General features: G+C 42.9%; 2 protein-coding genes across 6 annotated transcripts in view; one reads left to right on the top strand and one right to left on the bottom strand.

The window, feature by feature from the left end:
• The window catches only part of Lyrm1 (LYR motif containing 1), a 56,253-nt gene that overhangs the window by 23,904 nt on the left and 17,009 nt on the right, over window positions 1-15,340 (top strand). The window contains exon 4 of one of the 3 annotated variants that reach the window (XM_029479308.1): window positions 802-1,937. The exons of 1 other annotated variant lie outside the window; for it this stretch is intronic. The gene's annotated coding sequence lies outside the window, so the exon portion shown is untranslated. Of the gene's footprint in view, window positions 1-798; window positions 1,938-15,340 lie in introns of those variants that run through there. One more of the 3 variants, XM_029479307.1, reaches the window with a different exon arrangement.
• The window catches only part of Dnah3 (dynein axonemal heavy chain 3), a 164,187-nt gene continuing 151,269 nt past the window's right edge, over window positions 2,423-15,340 (bottom strand). For all 3 annotated transcript variants that reach the window (XM_085841357.1, XM_021168736.3, XM_085841358.1), the window contains 6 exons: window positions 11,447-11,601; window positions 10,218-10,385; window positions 8,811-8,953; window positions 6,532-6,736; window positions 4,617-4,754; window positions 2,423-2,923 (listed from right to left, as the gene is read on the bottom strand). In XM_085841357.1, coding sequence (XP_085697483.1) covers window positions 2,570-2,923; window positions 4,617-4,754; window positions 6,532-6,736; window positions 8,811-8,953; window positions 10,218-10,385; window positions 11,447-11,601 — 1,163 coding nt within the window. In that variant the 3' untranslated portion in view covers window positions 2,423-2,569. The remainder of the gene's footprint in view (window positions 2,924-4,616; window positions 4,755-6,531; window positions 6,737-8,810; window positions 8,954-10,217; window positions 10,386-11,446; window positions 11,602-15,340) is intronic.

The following is a 15,340-nucleotide window of genomic DNA, read 5'->3' as shown; positions in this document are numbered from 1 at the left end:
GATTTTTCTTAAATCATTTAAAGTTGGAAGATAATACATTTTGAGGTTGGGAGATACACCTTTAATCTGCATCACACCTTCTATTTATAGTCTATATAAGGACATGGAAGAAGGAAGTCTTTGCTCTTTGCCTGCTTGCCCTCACTCTTGATTCATTGGCATTAGATTCTACTTCTTTCGGATTCTGACATATCCTGAAAACTAGCTGAGATATCCAGCTTCATGGACTGAACAATTACTGGATTCTCACACTTTCCATTTGAAGACAGACATTGTTGGACTAGCTGGCTCACAGCCTGTAAGCCCCTCTAATAAATCGTGTGTGTGTGTGTGTGTGTGTGTGTGTGTGAGAGAGAGAGAGAGAGAGAGAGAGAGAGAGGAGAGAGTCATTCTATCAGCTCTGTTCCTCTAGAGAACCCTGACTAATACACCAGGTTTGCCTGATGTCATCTGCTGAGCTATTTATAGCAGAGCTAAGCTCTGTCAAGTTAAGCTCTGACCATCTTTGCCCAGGACTCTAGCCTCTAACTCACCGTGATTTCTGAAGAACAAATTCCCTTTCTCAGGAGGAAACATCATGACCACATTGACCCCAACTGAAAGTGACCTCAAACTTAGGGGCAATCTTTGTTTTCAAACTGGAGGAAATATTTAAATTTCAAACATATAATCCATCATACAAAAACATTTTGTCCCTTGACCCTGGAGGAATAAGGCAGTCCTTGCCTCTCTTAGTTTTTCAGTGCTGAATGAAGCTAGAGTTAGATAACTATAATTAAAATTCATTTGCTCTCTTAGCAGCCCCCTCGGACCAGTTCTTCTACAGCCTGCAATATGACTAATCTACCATCCAAGAGTTAAAAGGGTTGGATCCTGACCGTCTTTCTATATCACATGACTGACCTTATTTAGAACAATACAGTCATTCTAACTATTGGTGCATTCTGACTTATCCACATATTGGAAAAAAGGTTTCTTTCTTAAAAACAACAAAAACCTTTAGTGACCTACTTTAAGTAGGAGTATACTTCCTCATTGTCTCTGTTACCATGCACTTACTCTTTCTGGGCACTTGGATAGCTAACTGTTCATCTCGGTCTTTGGTTGACACCATGAAGAAATTGAAACTAAAGTTTTCTGGAATACCTTTATTTCAATCTGAGGCTTGCCCACATTCAGGAATCATCCCAGGTCCTGAATCAAGGCATTTGTTTTTAGTGAAGAGGCAGAAAAGCCAGATCATACACATTAAGACTCAAACAACTCATTTCTTCTCCACTCTGAATACCCCAAATAAAGCCACTTAGAGCCAAGAGCTACATGAGAGAATCAGGGAAGAATATCTCAGGAATTTGATGTTCTTGTCTCGATCTGGATGCTCCGGGGAGAAACAAGAGGTGGAAATTCCTTGGACACAGTCATGTGACTGGAACTACAACATCTTCCAAGAGTCTACATCAGAACAGCCAACTCCTTGGCCAACAGGCAACATGTGGCAGTGAAACATACATGGATTCAAGAGCCAGGGAACTTGCACCTGGCAGTACAATGTGAAGAGCTCTGTGGTACTCTCAGGAAAGCTTTGTCATGTCCCTGAGACACCAGGTTGGGAGGACAACCGTTCCCAGCACATGGAAGTGAACAAATTGGCCAAAGGCTTGGGCCCAAACCCTGCACACGACAGGCACACATTTCTCCAGGAAGGAGAAATGAGTGAAGTTAGCCTATTCATGTGACTGACAGAGAATCGGGTGAAGCTGGCCTGGGAATGTAGCTCAGTGGAGTGCTTAAGGTCATGGGCTCAATCCTTGACACCAAGCAGCAGCTAAACTTCTGACTGCCTGGAACCTAATCAGCACCAGGAAAGTAGAAGTGATAATCCTCACCACCCAAGGTTGTAAGATGTGATTTTAACATATAAGTAAAAGCTGGAGAGAGAGTTCAGTGGCTAAGAGTGTTTGTCGCTCCTACAGAGGACAGGGGTTCAATTCCCAGTATCCACACAGCAACTCACAGTGATTTATAACTCCATTTCCAGGGGTTTAATACCCTCTTCTGACCTCCTTGGGTACATGTACTCACATACTCACTCAGACACATACACACAAAAATGTCTTAATAAAGTATACCAGGAACTTAAAAAAAAAAAAATCAAGCCTTCTCAATCTCTAATGGGGCCATGATGGCTCCACAAGTAGGTCAGTCAGGGAAAGAAGTGGCTGAAATTCTGTGACAGTTACAGCAAAACCCAAGGTAAAGAAAATAACTTCAAATGAGCTTAAGCCAAATGACCACAAGTCTAGGTGGAGAGTCACACTGTCTGTGTTTCAATTTAGTAGCTATCTCATTTGGAGCATTACCTACCTTCTTGTGGTTTCTGCAGCCATGAAATGATAACAATAATAATGATAATAACCTACTTTACAAGGCTGCTGTGAAATGTCTGGATCTATTTATTGATGCAGTCATTAGACCACTGTCACCTTTCTTATTGTATAATTCAAGGAAAGAAAGGCTACGTCGTAATGGAGAATGACACCATTTACTCTCACATTTGTGACACCTGCCATCAGTTATCCAGCTGGCACAGTGAGGCCACACCTCGGTTTATCCAGTGCTTTTGGGGCATGTCTGTTGGTAGCTCAATGGACAGGACGTAGTTAGTAGAGTGACCAGTGGTAGAGAGGATACCTCTCCGAGCACTCGTCTTATACACTGGACACACATAAATGTCCTGATGCAAGAATGATGCACTCTCTCCGGGTTTCAGCCAAATAATGGGCAATGGGTCATAGAGGATTTTGGGGAGAGATTCTCCAATCTGCGAGGTTGTCCTGTCCCAACGGGCACCCTCAAGGAAAAGTCCTTTGATGTAGGCCCCATCTTCTGGGATATTTTCCATTGTCGTTTCTTTTGGTGTTACCTGAAAGAGTGGAAAGCTATGAGTGTCATAATCTTCTAGTTTCCTTACATGTGATACTAATAAGAACCACCTAGCTACCAAGTCGGCTTCTGTGATAAGTCTTATCAGATGTGAGCCAAGTCTGGCTCCTAGACAGCTTCCTGCTCTTATATATGACAGACACAGAGAATGCAATGAAGTAGGAGTCAGGAGGCCACACTGAATGTAGCTTAGTGACCTTACACAATTGCTTCTCTTCTTTGGGACCTAAATCTAGGAAATGAAGGGTCAGATTCTTAATCAGAGGCAAGTTGGTGAAACAGTTCTGGAGTGAGAGGTGAAGTAAAAGAGTAAATTTTTAATTTACATTTTAAAAAACCAGTTTCTCTATTTTTAAGACTAAAGAACCAGCTCAGAGAATGCCTGAAAAGTGAGCTGATGTGCTGGTTAATATCAGATGTCAACCATGCCTCAGTGAGGGGTTGTCTACATTGGGCTGGTCTGTGGGCACATCTGTGAGAGACTTGTCTTAATTGACATGAAAGGCCGCTAACTGTGGACAGCACCTTTGTATGGGCTGGGCCCTGGACTCTAGCAGACTAGAGAAGGAGTGGAGTACTAGTGTGCAGCCAAGGATCCATGTGCTTCTCTCTGCTGATGCCTTAAGTCAGCATTGCTCAACCATGGGTCAAACTACCCATTCACAGAGGTCACCTAAGACCATCAGGAAATATATTTACCTTACAATTCTTAACCGTAGCAAAATTACAGTTAAGTAGCAATGAAAATGTTATGATTGGGGTCACCACAACATGAGGAACTGTATTAATGAGTCACAACATTAGGAAGGCTGAGAACCATTGCTCTAAGTTCCTGCCTTGACTTCCCTACAATGTTGGACTAGGAATTGTGATCCAATTCCTCCACTAAGCTACTCAGCTCAGGGTATTTTGTCATAGCACAAGCAAGTAAACTACAACGGCTTCCGGATGGCATGGTTTAGATAGAAAGGTGATAACCTTGGATTCCTCCCCGTAGAGCTGAAAATGGTGGAAGGTCTGTAGGGAGTAGTAGATTATGGTGGACCAGAGGGTTGTGAGCCCCATTTAACATCATTCTAATTGTAATGTTCTCCATTTCTAAAGACCATCTAAAGCATTCTTCCAAGTGAAGATACAGAATAGACAGGGGTAGGGGAAATGCTTTCATTTTTTTTTCTTGCCATGATGGTGACAGACTTTTCCTCTGCAAAGATTCATTTATTAAATAAATATACACATGTGTGTGAGAGAGGGGGAGAGAGAGAGGGAGAGGAAGAGAGAGAGAGAGAGAGAGAGAGAGAGAGAGAGAGAGAGAGAGAGAGAGAGAGGAGAGAGAGAGAAGAGAGTGTGGATATCAAAGACCAACCTTGAAGAGTCAGTTGTCTCCTCTCATGCTCATGTGGGCTCCTGTGATGAAACTCAGGTTACCAGGCTTGCATGCAAGCCCCTTTATCTGCTGAGCCATCTTGCTGGCACCAAATTCCCTTTTCTATGCTCAGAAACAAGAGTTTGGGAGCAGCGCTATGATTATGTCAAGACACCCTATGCTACTCGAAATTCCTTACATGTTCCATTTCTGAAACATTTGTTGCTCTACACAACCAAATATTTGTTGTAAACACTGTTTTCTTAGGTTTATTCCCCTGAGCTGTCCCAACCCACAAGATCCCTACCTCAAATTCAAATCCGATGTGGTCAATGGGGATGGTGTATTTCCTGGCATAATTCTGAGAAACTCCCGTCAAAAAGGACTGTGTGAAGTAGAATCCAGAGATCCAAAAGACCACAGGGGGGCCTTTGTTGATCCATTCCTATAGATCCGTAGAGATCAAAATTAAGAATCTACAATATATCAATAATAGGTTAAACCAAAGTGAACGTGGGACTGGAGACATAGCTCAGTGATTAAAAGCACTGATGCCCTTGCAGAAAAGACCAGGATTTAATTCCTAACACTCATGTCAGGCAGCATCTCCAGGGATTCAACTCCTGTATTCCGGCACCAGCACACACATGTGCATAACAAGTGGACACACACACATACACATATTTTTTTCCAAGACAGGGTTTCCCTGTGTAGCCATGGCTGTAATAGAACTTGCTCTGTAAACCAGGCTGGCCTTGAACTCAGAGATCTGCCTGCCTCTGCCTCTGAAATTCAAGGGTTAAGCCACGTGCCACAACTACCCAGCAAAATTTCATGTGTATGAGTGCTTTGTCTACATTTATATCTGTCTGTGCACCACCATATATGTGGTCCATGCTTGAGGCCAGAAGATGGTGTCAGATTCCCTGGAACTGAAGTAAAGTTGTCAGCCACCACGTGAGTGCTGAGAATTGAATCTGCATTCACTGGAAGAGCAGCTGGTACTCAATCACTGAGCCATCTTTCCAGCCAATGAAATAGATCTTAAAAGAACCAAGAGAGGTATGGATATGATACTCTTTGCTTTTTCATTTTTCTTGATGAAAAGAGTCCTCTTGGTTTAACTTGAACTTTCCTATGTTTGAAATGAAGTACCAAAAAATTGTATTTCTACTTTAAGCATGGGTGCAGTACTGAATTGGGAACATAACAGGGAATGGTAAAGCCCAGTACAGGGCAGTGTATGTTATCTTCAGCCCCAGCGAGAGTGGCCATGCGCAGACAGAGGTGCATCACTTGCTGAGGACGGTAGCTGTTTTTTTGCCGGACAAACATCTAGACTTATCTGTCTTGGTTGTTTGTTTGTTTACTTTTTATTTTTTCTCATGCTGGAGATTGAATTTAGACCTGACAAATGCTAAGCGAGTACTCTGCCATAGAGCTGGAACCCAATCCCTATGTATAAAAAACCCAATGTCTATATATCAGCTCAGAAATGTTCACATTACTACACAGCCTTACTAAGTATATCCATTGGCCAAGTATGTGCCATAGACCTCCAGGTTGTAACATTTTCCTAGTTTTTACTCCTGCCTCTATAGATTAACGTCTCTATGGATTTTGAAAAGTCTCTCCCTTTCCCCCTTGACACAAGTCTGGAAAGGCCATTTGGGAATGGCCAACCTAGCATAATCAACCTATGATGCTACACAGCTGCCAACCCTTGTCCCCAACTTCTTTTTTTTTTAATTTTTAATATTTTTATTACATATTTTCCTCAATTACATTTCCAATGTTATCCCAAAAGTCCCCCATAGCGCCCCCCACTTCCCTACCCACCCATTCCCATTCTTTTGGCCCTGGCATTCCCCTATATTGGGGCATATAAAGTTTGCAAGTCCAATGGGCCTCTCTTTCCATTGATGGCCGACTGGACCATCTTTCGATACATATGCAGCTAGAGACAAGAGCTCCGGGGTTCTGGTTAGTACATCATGTTGTTCCAACAATAGGGTTGCAGATCCCTTTAGCTCCTTGGGTACTTTCTCTAGCTTCTCCATTGGGAGCCCTGTGATACATCCAATAGCTGACTGTGAACATCCACTCCTGTGTTTGCTAGGCCCCGGCATCGTCTCTGTCCCCAACTTCTGCTCTGCTACCCCACAGTGTCTTCTCCACCTGAGTGAGCTACTAGGTATCCAATTACCCAGATTCCCAGGTACCTGGAAGAAGGTCAGGCGGGCCAATAGGTCAGCCACGTAGCCCCCCAGGGGTTTCAGTGATGGGTATGACTTGGCTGCCCACATGCCTGGCACTTTACCCACAAGCATACTATTGAAGACTTCCTCCAGCTCTGAGGACATTAGGACTTGTCCTTTGATGGCTCGGCCAAGATCAATAAGGCTTCTGCGAACCACTTTGGTCAGCCTGTAAGGATAAAGAAGCAGGCTGAGCCTGGCTTTGCAGGGGTTCCTTCTGCCCAAGTACAGCAAAGGTGTTCCTTTTATCTTTCTCCCTGATCAGAGGTCAATGATAGAAATAATTCAATCACCCATAACATTGCCACCTAAAAATAACTTTGATGTGTATCTTTCTTGTTTTCTTTAGAAACACAACCTTATTTTTTAATGAAGTCATCCCATATTGCCTTTTTGTAATCTATCTTTCTTAGCACATAGTGAAATCTTTCCAGTTTGATGAGTCCCCGCCACAGGCTCTCAAGTGCTAGAACTGCAGTCAGGTGCCCTACAGCCCAATTCTAAATTGTGCTGTTGCTGTTTTGTGTATATGTGTTGTAATTGCTCAGGTAAGTATGCATGCATATATAGAAGCCAGAGGTTGACTTCGGTGACTCTTTACCTTATTGTTCTGAGGCAGGGTCTCTCTCTCTCTGAACCCAGCGCTCATTGATTGCCAAGACTGGCTGGTCATTGAGCATAGGCATTCTCTGCTTTGCTGGTGTCCATCACCAGACCTAGCTTTCTGTGGGTACTGGGAATCTAAACACAGATACCCATGCTGGCCTAGAAAGCACTTTACCCTTGACCTATTTCCTCAGCCCCTAAATTGCTCTTTATAATGACTATACAGCATTCTGTTTTATTCAACTATTTCCCTACCATAGGAATATTCTTTTTTAAACTGAACATGGTGACACACACTTTTAACCCCAGGACTCAGGAGGCAGAGTCAAGTGGATCTCTGTGAACTCAAGGTCTACATAGTGAGTTCCAGGCAACCAGGGTTACATAGTGAGATCATGTTGGAAGAAAGGAAAGAAGGGAGGGAGGGAAGGAGGGAAGGAGGGAGGGAGGGAGGGAGGGAGGGAGGGAGGGAGGGAGGGAAGAAGGAAGTGTTATTTATAGGTTATTAAACAACATTGCTAGACAAATACATTTGTATCTGCTTTTGTGTAAAATTCTAACTATGTTCTTAGTAATAGGCTTTTGATCGATGAGTACCTATGGTTTAGGACTTTTGATCTGCATTGCCAAAGTTGTTCTTTTTACAGACTATGAGGTATATACTTAAGGAAGGGCAACCTGCAAGTGGGCAAGACCACCTGCCTCTTTCTGACCTCTCTACTCTGAGGCCTTCCACATTACAGAGGAGTTCAGCTGAGTGTGCCCCCCCACCCCAAAAACTTGCCACCAGAAAGAACTTATAAAATCTCAACCAACTGGGCAAGAATGTGAACAATTTTAAAAAGTGCATAGCAGGAGGGATGCTTGCTGAGGAGTTGGAAGACAACGCTGTTGCCTGGGCATAGCATCACAGATCTCTGTTACACCTAATGACAGCTTCCCCACTGTCCTGTTCTGTTCTTGCAGCTATGACCACTGTTACTGTCAAGGTTTTAGTACCCAAGGAACTCTTGCCCCAGAAGACAGTCACAGAACCCCGAATCAGAAACTAAACTGTCACCTAACCATTCTGGACTTCCCTTGCCACTGGATGGATGGACAGAAACTGGTAACATGGAAGGACAGGAGACTCCTACTCACAATAGGGATTTGTTGCCCTGTTCTTTGGTATCAAAACAGCCACTGAAGATCCTGGCAGCTATCAAGCCCCAGTGGTATGAGGGGAGACTGAGAAACATGAAGGGGAAGGCATGAGAGCTAGTATCTGGATGAATGAGGACTTAGCTCGTTTTGCTGAGTCTTCTCATCTGTAAAGTACTGGTAGAAATTAGTAATATCATATCACACTAATTGTATCTGGTTCTAGTGAGAACTTTGAACGGTGTCAGGAGTCATATCTGACACTAGGGGCTCATTCAAAAATGCTTTGATGACTACTTCTGATACTAGCAGAAGGAGAGAGGAGTGGGCGTGATTTGATGTGTGGCCAACACATGCTGGGGTCACCCTATTTTATAGCTCTCCCCTTGGGTAGGGCAAACAACGTTCTTTGCATAGCCATATCTTATCAAATGTCCCTTTAAATACTACCCCACAGGCTCCAACTTTCAAAATCCAAGCAAGATCCTCGGGCCCACCTGTTGAATCTGATGAGCTCCTGCCTTAGAACAGTGTTCATAGACTCCTTATAGACCACGGGGTACTTCTTCATTACCTCCTCCAGGTTAAAGTCGTTGGGAAGCTTGGAGAGTATATCCTGGGCCAGCTCCTCAACCACTTCCTTTAAGTACAGACCCGAGAAAGGGAGTAAGTGTTACACCAGCAGGCTTTATTTGGAAACACTTGATGCTAAGCATTGGCCCTTCCTAGGAACTCTGCCACAGAAGCCAGTTCTGCGCCTTGGAGGGAAGGAGGGCAATTATTAGCTCACTATCCTTGGTGAGGACATTTTCCAGAATGTCAAAATAATGAGCAATGACAGCTCTTTCCTTGTATTCCTTAGTCAGTCAGGTAGCCTCAGGGTAGCACTGAACACTGGCCCTACCTTCAAAGTCACCCACAATGAGAATTCCCCACACAGCTCTCAACATTGGGAGGTCTTTCTCAATGCAAGTGACACTTGGAAAGGTAGTAGGTCTAACTCCAGCATTGAGCAAGACAAGCCTGTGACACTGGGATTAGCCAAGTAGGGAATGAGACAGTGGACCAAAGAGGACAGACCAAGAGGCAGAGCCAGATATCTCCTCTACCCTGGTGGGGCTGGTTGGCTGGACAGCAGTTCCTTCCCTAGTCCTATATTAGGACACACCAACCAGACTGGTGTGATCCACACACCAATTACCACTTAAACTGAATGAACACCATCAGCAAAGGTTCAAATCTGAAAAGTGTTGAATGGGAGGCAGCTCAGGAGGAGAAGGGGAAGGCAGGATGGGAGGGACTACTAGAAGTACCCGAGTCCAACTGTGGTTGTAAACAATGCTGAATTACATGGCGAGAGAATTTGTCTTTTCAAGTCTTGATGTCCTTCTCTTTCCATTCCTTCCAAACAGAAGGTCTCAGATTGTTGCTAATTTGACAGCTCATTAACCCTCAAGGATCCATCCCTCCCTTTAACAAGAGGCCACCAAAGCCTCAGCTCTAGGACTTTAGCTAGTAATATCACCCCAGAAGAACTTAAAATTCAGTTTGTCTTCTTTTCTTCCTTCCTTCTGTCCCAGTCACAACTTAATGGAAATTATAGTAGGTATCCACTAATGGTTTTCACTTGCAATTTTTAAAATAGATATTTCTGAGCCAAAATACATTTAGTTTTAAAACATATATGTAGAGTATACATGGTATTTGATATAGGAGAATCCATGAAGTTTTTCTCTTTAGAAATAACTGGCATATTGGAAATTGTTTCCTTTGTGTTCTGTATATAAGGACCTAGCAGTAGGACTGAAGCACCTAGCTCAGAGATAGATACCAGGCCCCATGTTCCTGCCTTTCCAGTTACCACCTGAAGTTTTTAATTCCCAGCCAGAGGGAAGCCTGGTTACCTGAGGAGACTTCCCACTCCCTCCGGACTGTCTCGGCAGGGTCAGCAGCACTCCTTGGAAGAGCTGGTTGGTTTCCTGGTTGTCCTTGGTGATGTCAGCATTCTCATGGAGACCAAATACTTCAGGGTGTGCTGTGATGGGGAGGGTCCTGAGATGCTCAATGTAAGACTGGAAAGGAAATCTTCAATTGGTATCAGTGTAGATCCACTGAGGTCCTATGAGGTGACCCAGGGTGTGGCTAAACCCATCTCAAAAAGAAATCCCACCATGTCAGTATCTCCATTTGCTAGCCAGGACAGGTGAGTAAACCCCAGGCCATCTTTCTGCAGTGCTCTGAAGAGCATCAGATAGGCTTGAGCAGTTTTCTTCCCACCTTTGGCCTTCTCTCTGTTCCTAAACAGTCAGCTTTAGAGTTTCATAGATCTGGATTTGAATCCCAGTGTTCAATTGCAAACTAACTGCAACCTGGAGCCATGTGTCTAAAATCCCAATTGGCTCATAGTGGGAAGAGCGGGACCTTTTGCAGCCTTCCTCCACAGTTCTTGTTTTTATATCTCCCTTATTTTCTTATCTAGTTGTTCTGTCCTTTCTCCTTACCCATTAAAAAAAAAAAAAAAAGACAACATCTTAATATGTAGCCCAAGGTGTGTGTGTGTGTGTGTGTGTGTGCAGGCATGTATGTGCTATGGAGTGCATGTGGAGGTCAGGTGACAACCTTGAGTGTTGGTCCTCATCTTCTACCTCCTTAGAGTTATGGTCTTTTGTTCTTCATCACTGTGTTTATCAGGCTAGCTGGACCACAGGCTTCCAGTGATCTCCCTATCTCTGCCTCCCTCCTGCCATATGTGTGCTGGGATTATAGGTGTAAAGTACCACATTTAGTGTGTGGACTCTGCATGATCCAAACTCTAGTCCTGACACTTGCATATCAAGCACGTTGTCCACTGAGCCATCTCCCAATCCTCAGAAGCCTTCACTTTAAATATCACTTTCTCTCTTCACTGCTCCAGATAGAATCCATATCTTGAAAGACCCTATTTGCCCCTAACACTCAGCATTCATTAAACAGTGACAACAATATCTTTCTTAGAGGCTCCATGGAATATTAATAACAGATTATGGACCCCAGTAAGGAAGTCCAAGTCTGAATCCCTGGGCTTTCCTTGGAAACACTGTATCCCCTAGCTTCAGTCTCTCTCTGAGAGCAAAGACAGAGGAGCATCCTTTACCTGGTAGGTGCCATAGGGAGGGATGACATAAGCATCTCCAGGAGCAATGTGATAGTTATCTGTTTCAATTTCTTTACAGTAGAACATGGACAGGAGGGACAGCAGGAGACGCCTGTCTTTGTCATCAGTCACTCTGCCTCCATAATTACATTCACCTGGGGGTAACAGACAGCAGAAGAAGCTGAGCACAAGTAAGGTCATGAACACGTACATTAGCTTTGAGCAGCAGTTTCTTCTAACCAAGAAACCCTATTGGCACACAGGTGGTCCAAGGACACAGGGTTGCTGGTACCATATCCAGCCTTGATTGGAAAAGTCTTTTTGAAATCATGGTGGTTATCAAAAATAATACATGTTCAGAGAGTCGATCTGGAAGAAACAATGATATGATCATCAAAGATAACTATTCATGTGAAGAAATCTTTCAGGCATTTATCTTCCCAAGTATATGTGTTTGTGTATGTGTATGTATATACGCATATATGTATATATAAAATATGATTTAAGCTAAAAATTTTGGAATGAGATGGTCCTGAGTTCTATCCTGACAGTAGCTTTGGTCAGAGAGCAGTGCTAACTGCAGGACCCAGTGGATAAGGTGAGATGACACTTAACAAATACATGTTTTAGAAAGGCGAGGTTATATTCCGCACATACTACTTTCTCAACTCTGAGCCACCACCTCCTCCTCCTCAACATCATTCTATGGGATCAAGATTTCTATTTTCAGATTTCTATAAAAAGTAATTAGGTAATTTATCAAGTGTGGTAGCACACACCTTTGATTACAGCACTTGGGAAGCAGAGGCAGGCTGATCCCTGTGAATTTGAAGCCAGCCTAGTTTACACAGTGAATTCCAGGACAGCCAGAGCTACATAGAGAGACTGTATCTCTAAATACATACATACATACATACATACATACATACATACATGCATACAAAAACAAATTTTAAAAAGAGTTAGGTAATTATCTGAAGGGGACAATAAGCCCAGATTGTACATGCATGCATACATGCTTGCACATGTGCCTACACACACACACACACACACACACACACACACACACACTCACACATGCATATACAGGGCACCCAGAAAAGTGGGTTCATTTCTCATATCCAGGAAGGGAAATTAGAATCAAGTTAGAGAGGAGGGTAAGTGCCCAAGTTCGAGAAGCCTCATTGCCTAGGAGGTGAATCTCAGGTGGGTAACTAAGCTACCAGAAAACTCATACTGAGTAAGGTGAGCAATACAAGAGCAGTTTCACTATAAGCCAGGTCATCTGGATTTCTGTAACTCTATGAGCAACCCCAGACCTTCAGCAAAGTTCAGTTGGAACGAACTGCAGACAATTTCTACTATAAGGAAGTTTATATAAACCCTTAAACTACATGCAATATTTTTTGAAAGTTTCATTTTCTTTTTTTTATTAGACATTTTCTTTATTTACATTTCAAATGTTATCTCCTTTCCGAGTTTCCCCTCTGAAAATCCCCTATCCCCTCTTCCCACCCCCACCAGGCCCACTCCCCAACCCACCCACTCCCATTCCTGGCCCTGGTATTCCCCTATATTGGGACATAGAACCTTCACAGGACCTAGGGCCTCTCCTCCCATTGATGACCGACTAGGCCATCCTCTGCTACATATACAGCTAGAGTCACAAGTTCTACCATGTGTTTTCTTTAATTGGTGGTTTAGTTCCAAGGAGCTCTGGGGGTACTGGTTAGTTCATATTGATGATCCTCCTGTGGGGCTTCAAACCCCTTCAGTTCCTTGGGTACTTTAAGGAGCTAGAGAAAATACCCAAGGAACATGCAGTATTTAAAGAGAATGAGAGTAGTTTTTGAGCTAGGTGAGGTGGCACATGCTTTTCACTTTGGAGGCTTAATCAGGAAGATGGAAAGTCCAATGTCAGCCTGTGCTACATAGCAAGAGCCAGTCTCATTGCAGACAACTTACACCTCTCCAGCAAGTAAGAATAGCAATCTCCTTTCCCCATCGTCAGTGCTGGATATACCTGTAACCATGGCAACAGGTCCCTCATCAGTAAATGTCCTACCCAAGATACACTTACAGGCTCTAGGATTGATGTTGATCAAAGCAGGTTCAGTTCCTTATAGCTACATTTCTTTCTGTTATAAGTGCACAGGTTCCTAGAAGAGCTAGGATGTACCTCAGTTTGTCTCTAAATTCTTTATTGTCCTTTTTACTGAGCTTTTAAAGTAGCTGGCTTCAGTTCATCTCACTAAATCTCTTTGTAGATACAAACTATATATTCTGTTAATATTGGTGGCAAGTTCCAGTGCTCACTCATATCTGGTGCTGGATAATTTCTCTTTTGTCTCTCCTTATCTATAAGAAAACTACCTTCCTCTGGGCTCCATGAATAGAATCAAATGAGAAGTTCTTGCACCTTAATTGATAGTATGACTATATGTGATATATATGTGCTATGTAATGATATATAGATATATATATATATATATATATTAAGATGACAGCACAAACACTGGTAGAACTTTTTCTTATCAGTGAGTGAATATCTAATGACTTCTTTTGTGGTTGGGTTACCTCACTTAAGATGATATCCTCCAGATCCATCCATTTGCCTAATAATTTCATAAATTCATTGTTTTTAATAGTTGAGTAGTACTCCATTGTGTAAATGTGTTACATGTTCTGTATCTATTCCTCTGTTGAGGAACATCTAGGTTCTTTCCAGCTTCTTGCTATAATAAATAAGGCTGCTATGAACATAGTGGAGCATGTGTCCTTATTACAAGTTGGAACATCTTCTGGGTATATGCCCAGGAGAAGTATTGCTGGATCTTCTGGTAGTACTAACTGTGTGCCCAATAGATAAGTACAACAGCAGAGATGTCTGTTGATGTGCATAGGAGTGAGCAAGAATTAGACCTTTGATGTAATTCACCATTGAGATTTGGGGACTATTTCTCCAGCCAGGGCTGCTTATCCTTACGAGTATGGTTGGAAAGCTGTCCCCCAACTTGGATGGCACAGTGGTTGATTAATAACCCCAGGCAATGCTCTACCAAGACCATCTTCGAGGACAATTCTGCACTCATTATATGGGGTTAGGAGCCCTGGGATTGTCTTCTCTGCAAGGGCCACTTCTCTGAAGTTCTTTTACTAAGCCAAGAGCCACTCTTTTATCTTAGGGGTACCAAGTTAAAGTCAAGGTGACACTGCATTACAAAACCACTCAAATGAAGTGTTCTCAAGCTCTGCCCTGTCAACAGGTCTACATTGTGTTAGGGGCTGACCTGTGCAGATTATAGAATATTCTACAGCACCTCTGGCCTCTCCTCATTAGACATGAATAGCATTTTCCTCTTTATTATGAAGAACTAAAACCACCTCCAGATATTGCCAAATATCCAAGACGGTAGGACAGACATGCTCAGTAACACTACTCCAAGCGTTGGTCTCTTTTGTTGCACAACTAACATGGAGATTTCAGTTGGTGTATCTGGAGCTTCACCATAAAGGGAATGTTAGTACTTGGTGAGAGGATCTAGGCAAGCTCTTCACTCATGGACCTGAAGTGGGAACCTATGTGAGATCTCTAAGATGCCACAGTCTTTCTAATGAGTTTCATGTGGACCTTTGCCCAAGTTTTATCAGTTAATACAGCACATTCTATTTTCTCTTTTTTCCTTGGGATTATATTGTCCATTCTTTAAGGACAATGAGAATTTTTTTTCCATCTGAATTCTTCCATATTGTGGACTAGTATATATTGGGTGATCAGGGTAAAAAAAAAAAAAAAAAAAAGCAACCATTCCCACTTGAAGACCTCATGTTGAAAATACTCTTCTGCCCTCCCTACTCTCTCCTCTTCTTCCTTCTTTTTGTAAACCTACTACT

This window comes from Mus caroli, unplaced genomic scaffold (genome assembly GCF_978045245.1).
Source record: "Mus caroli unplaced genomic scaffold, Mus_caroli_1 scaffold_8, whole genome shotgun sequence".
Lineage (NCBI taxonomy): Eukaryota > Metazoa > Chordata > Mammalia > Rodentia > Muridae > Mus > Mus caroli.
Note: the sequence above shows the minus strand (reverse complement) of the source record. Positions and strands in the feature narration are given on the sequence as shown.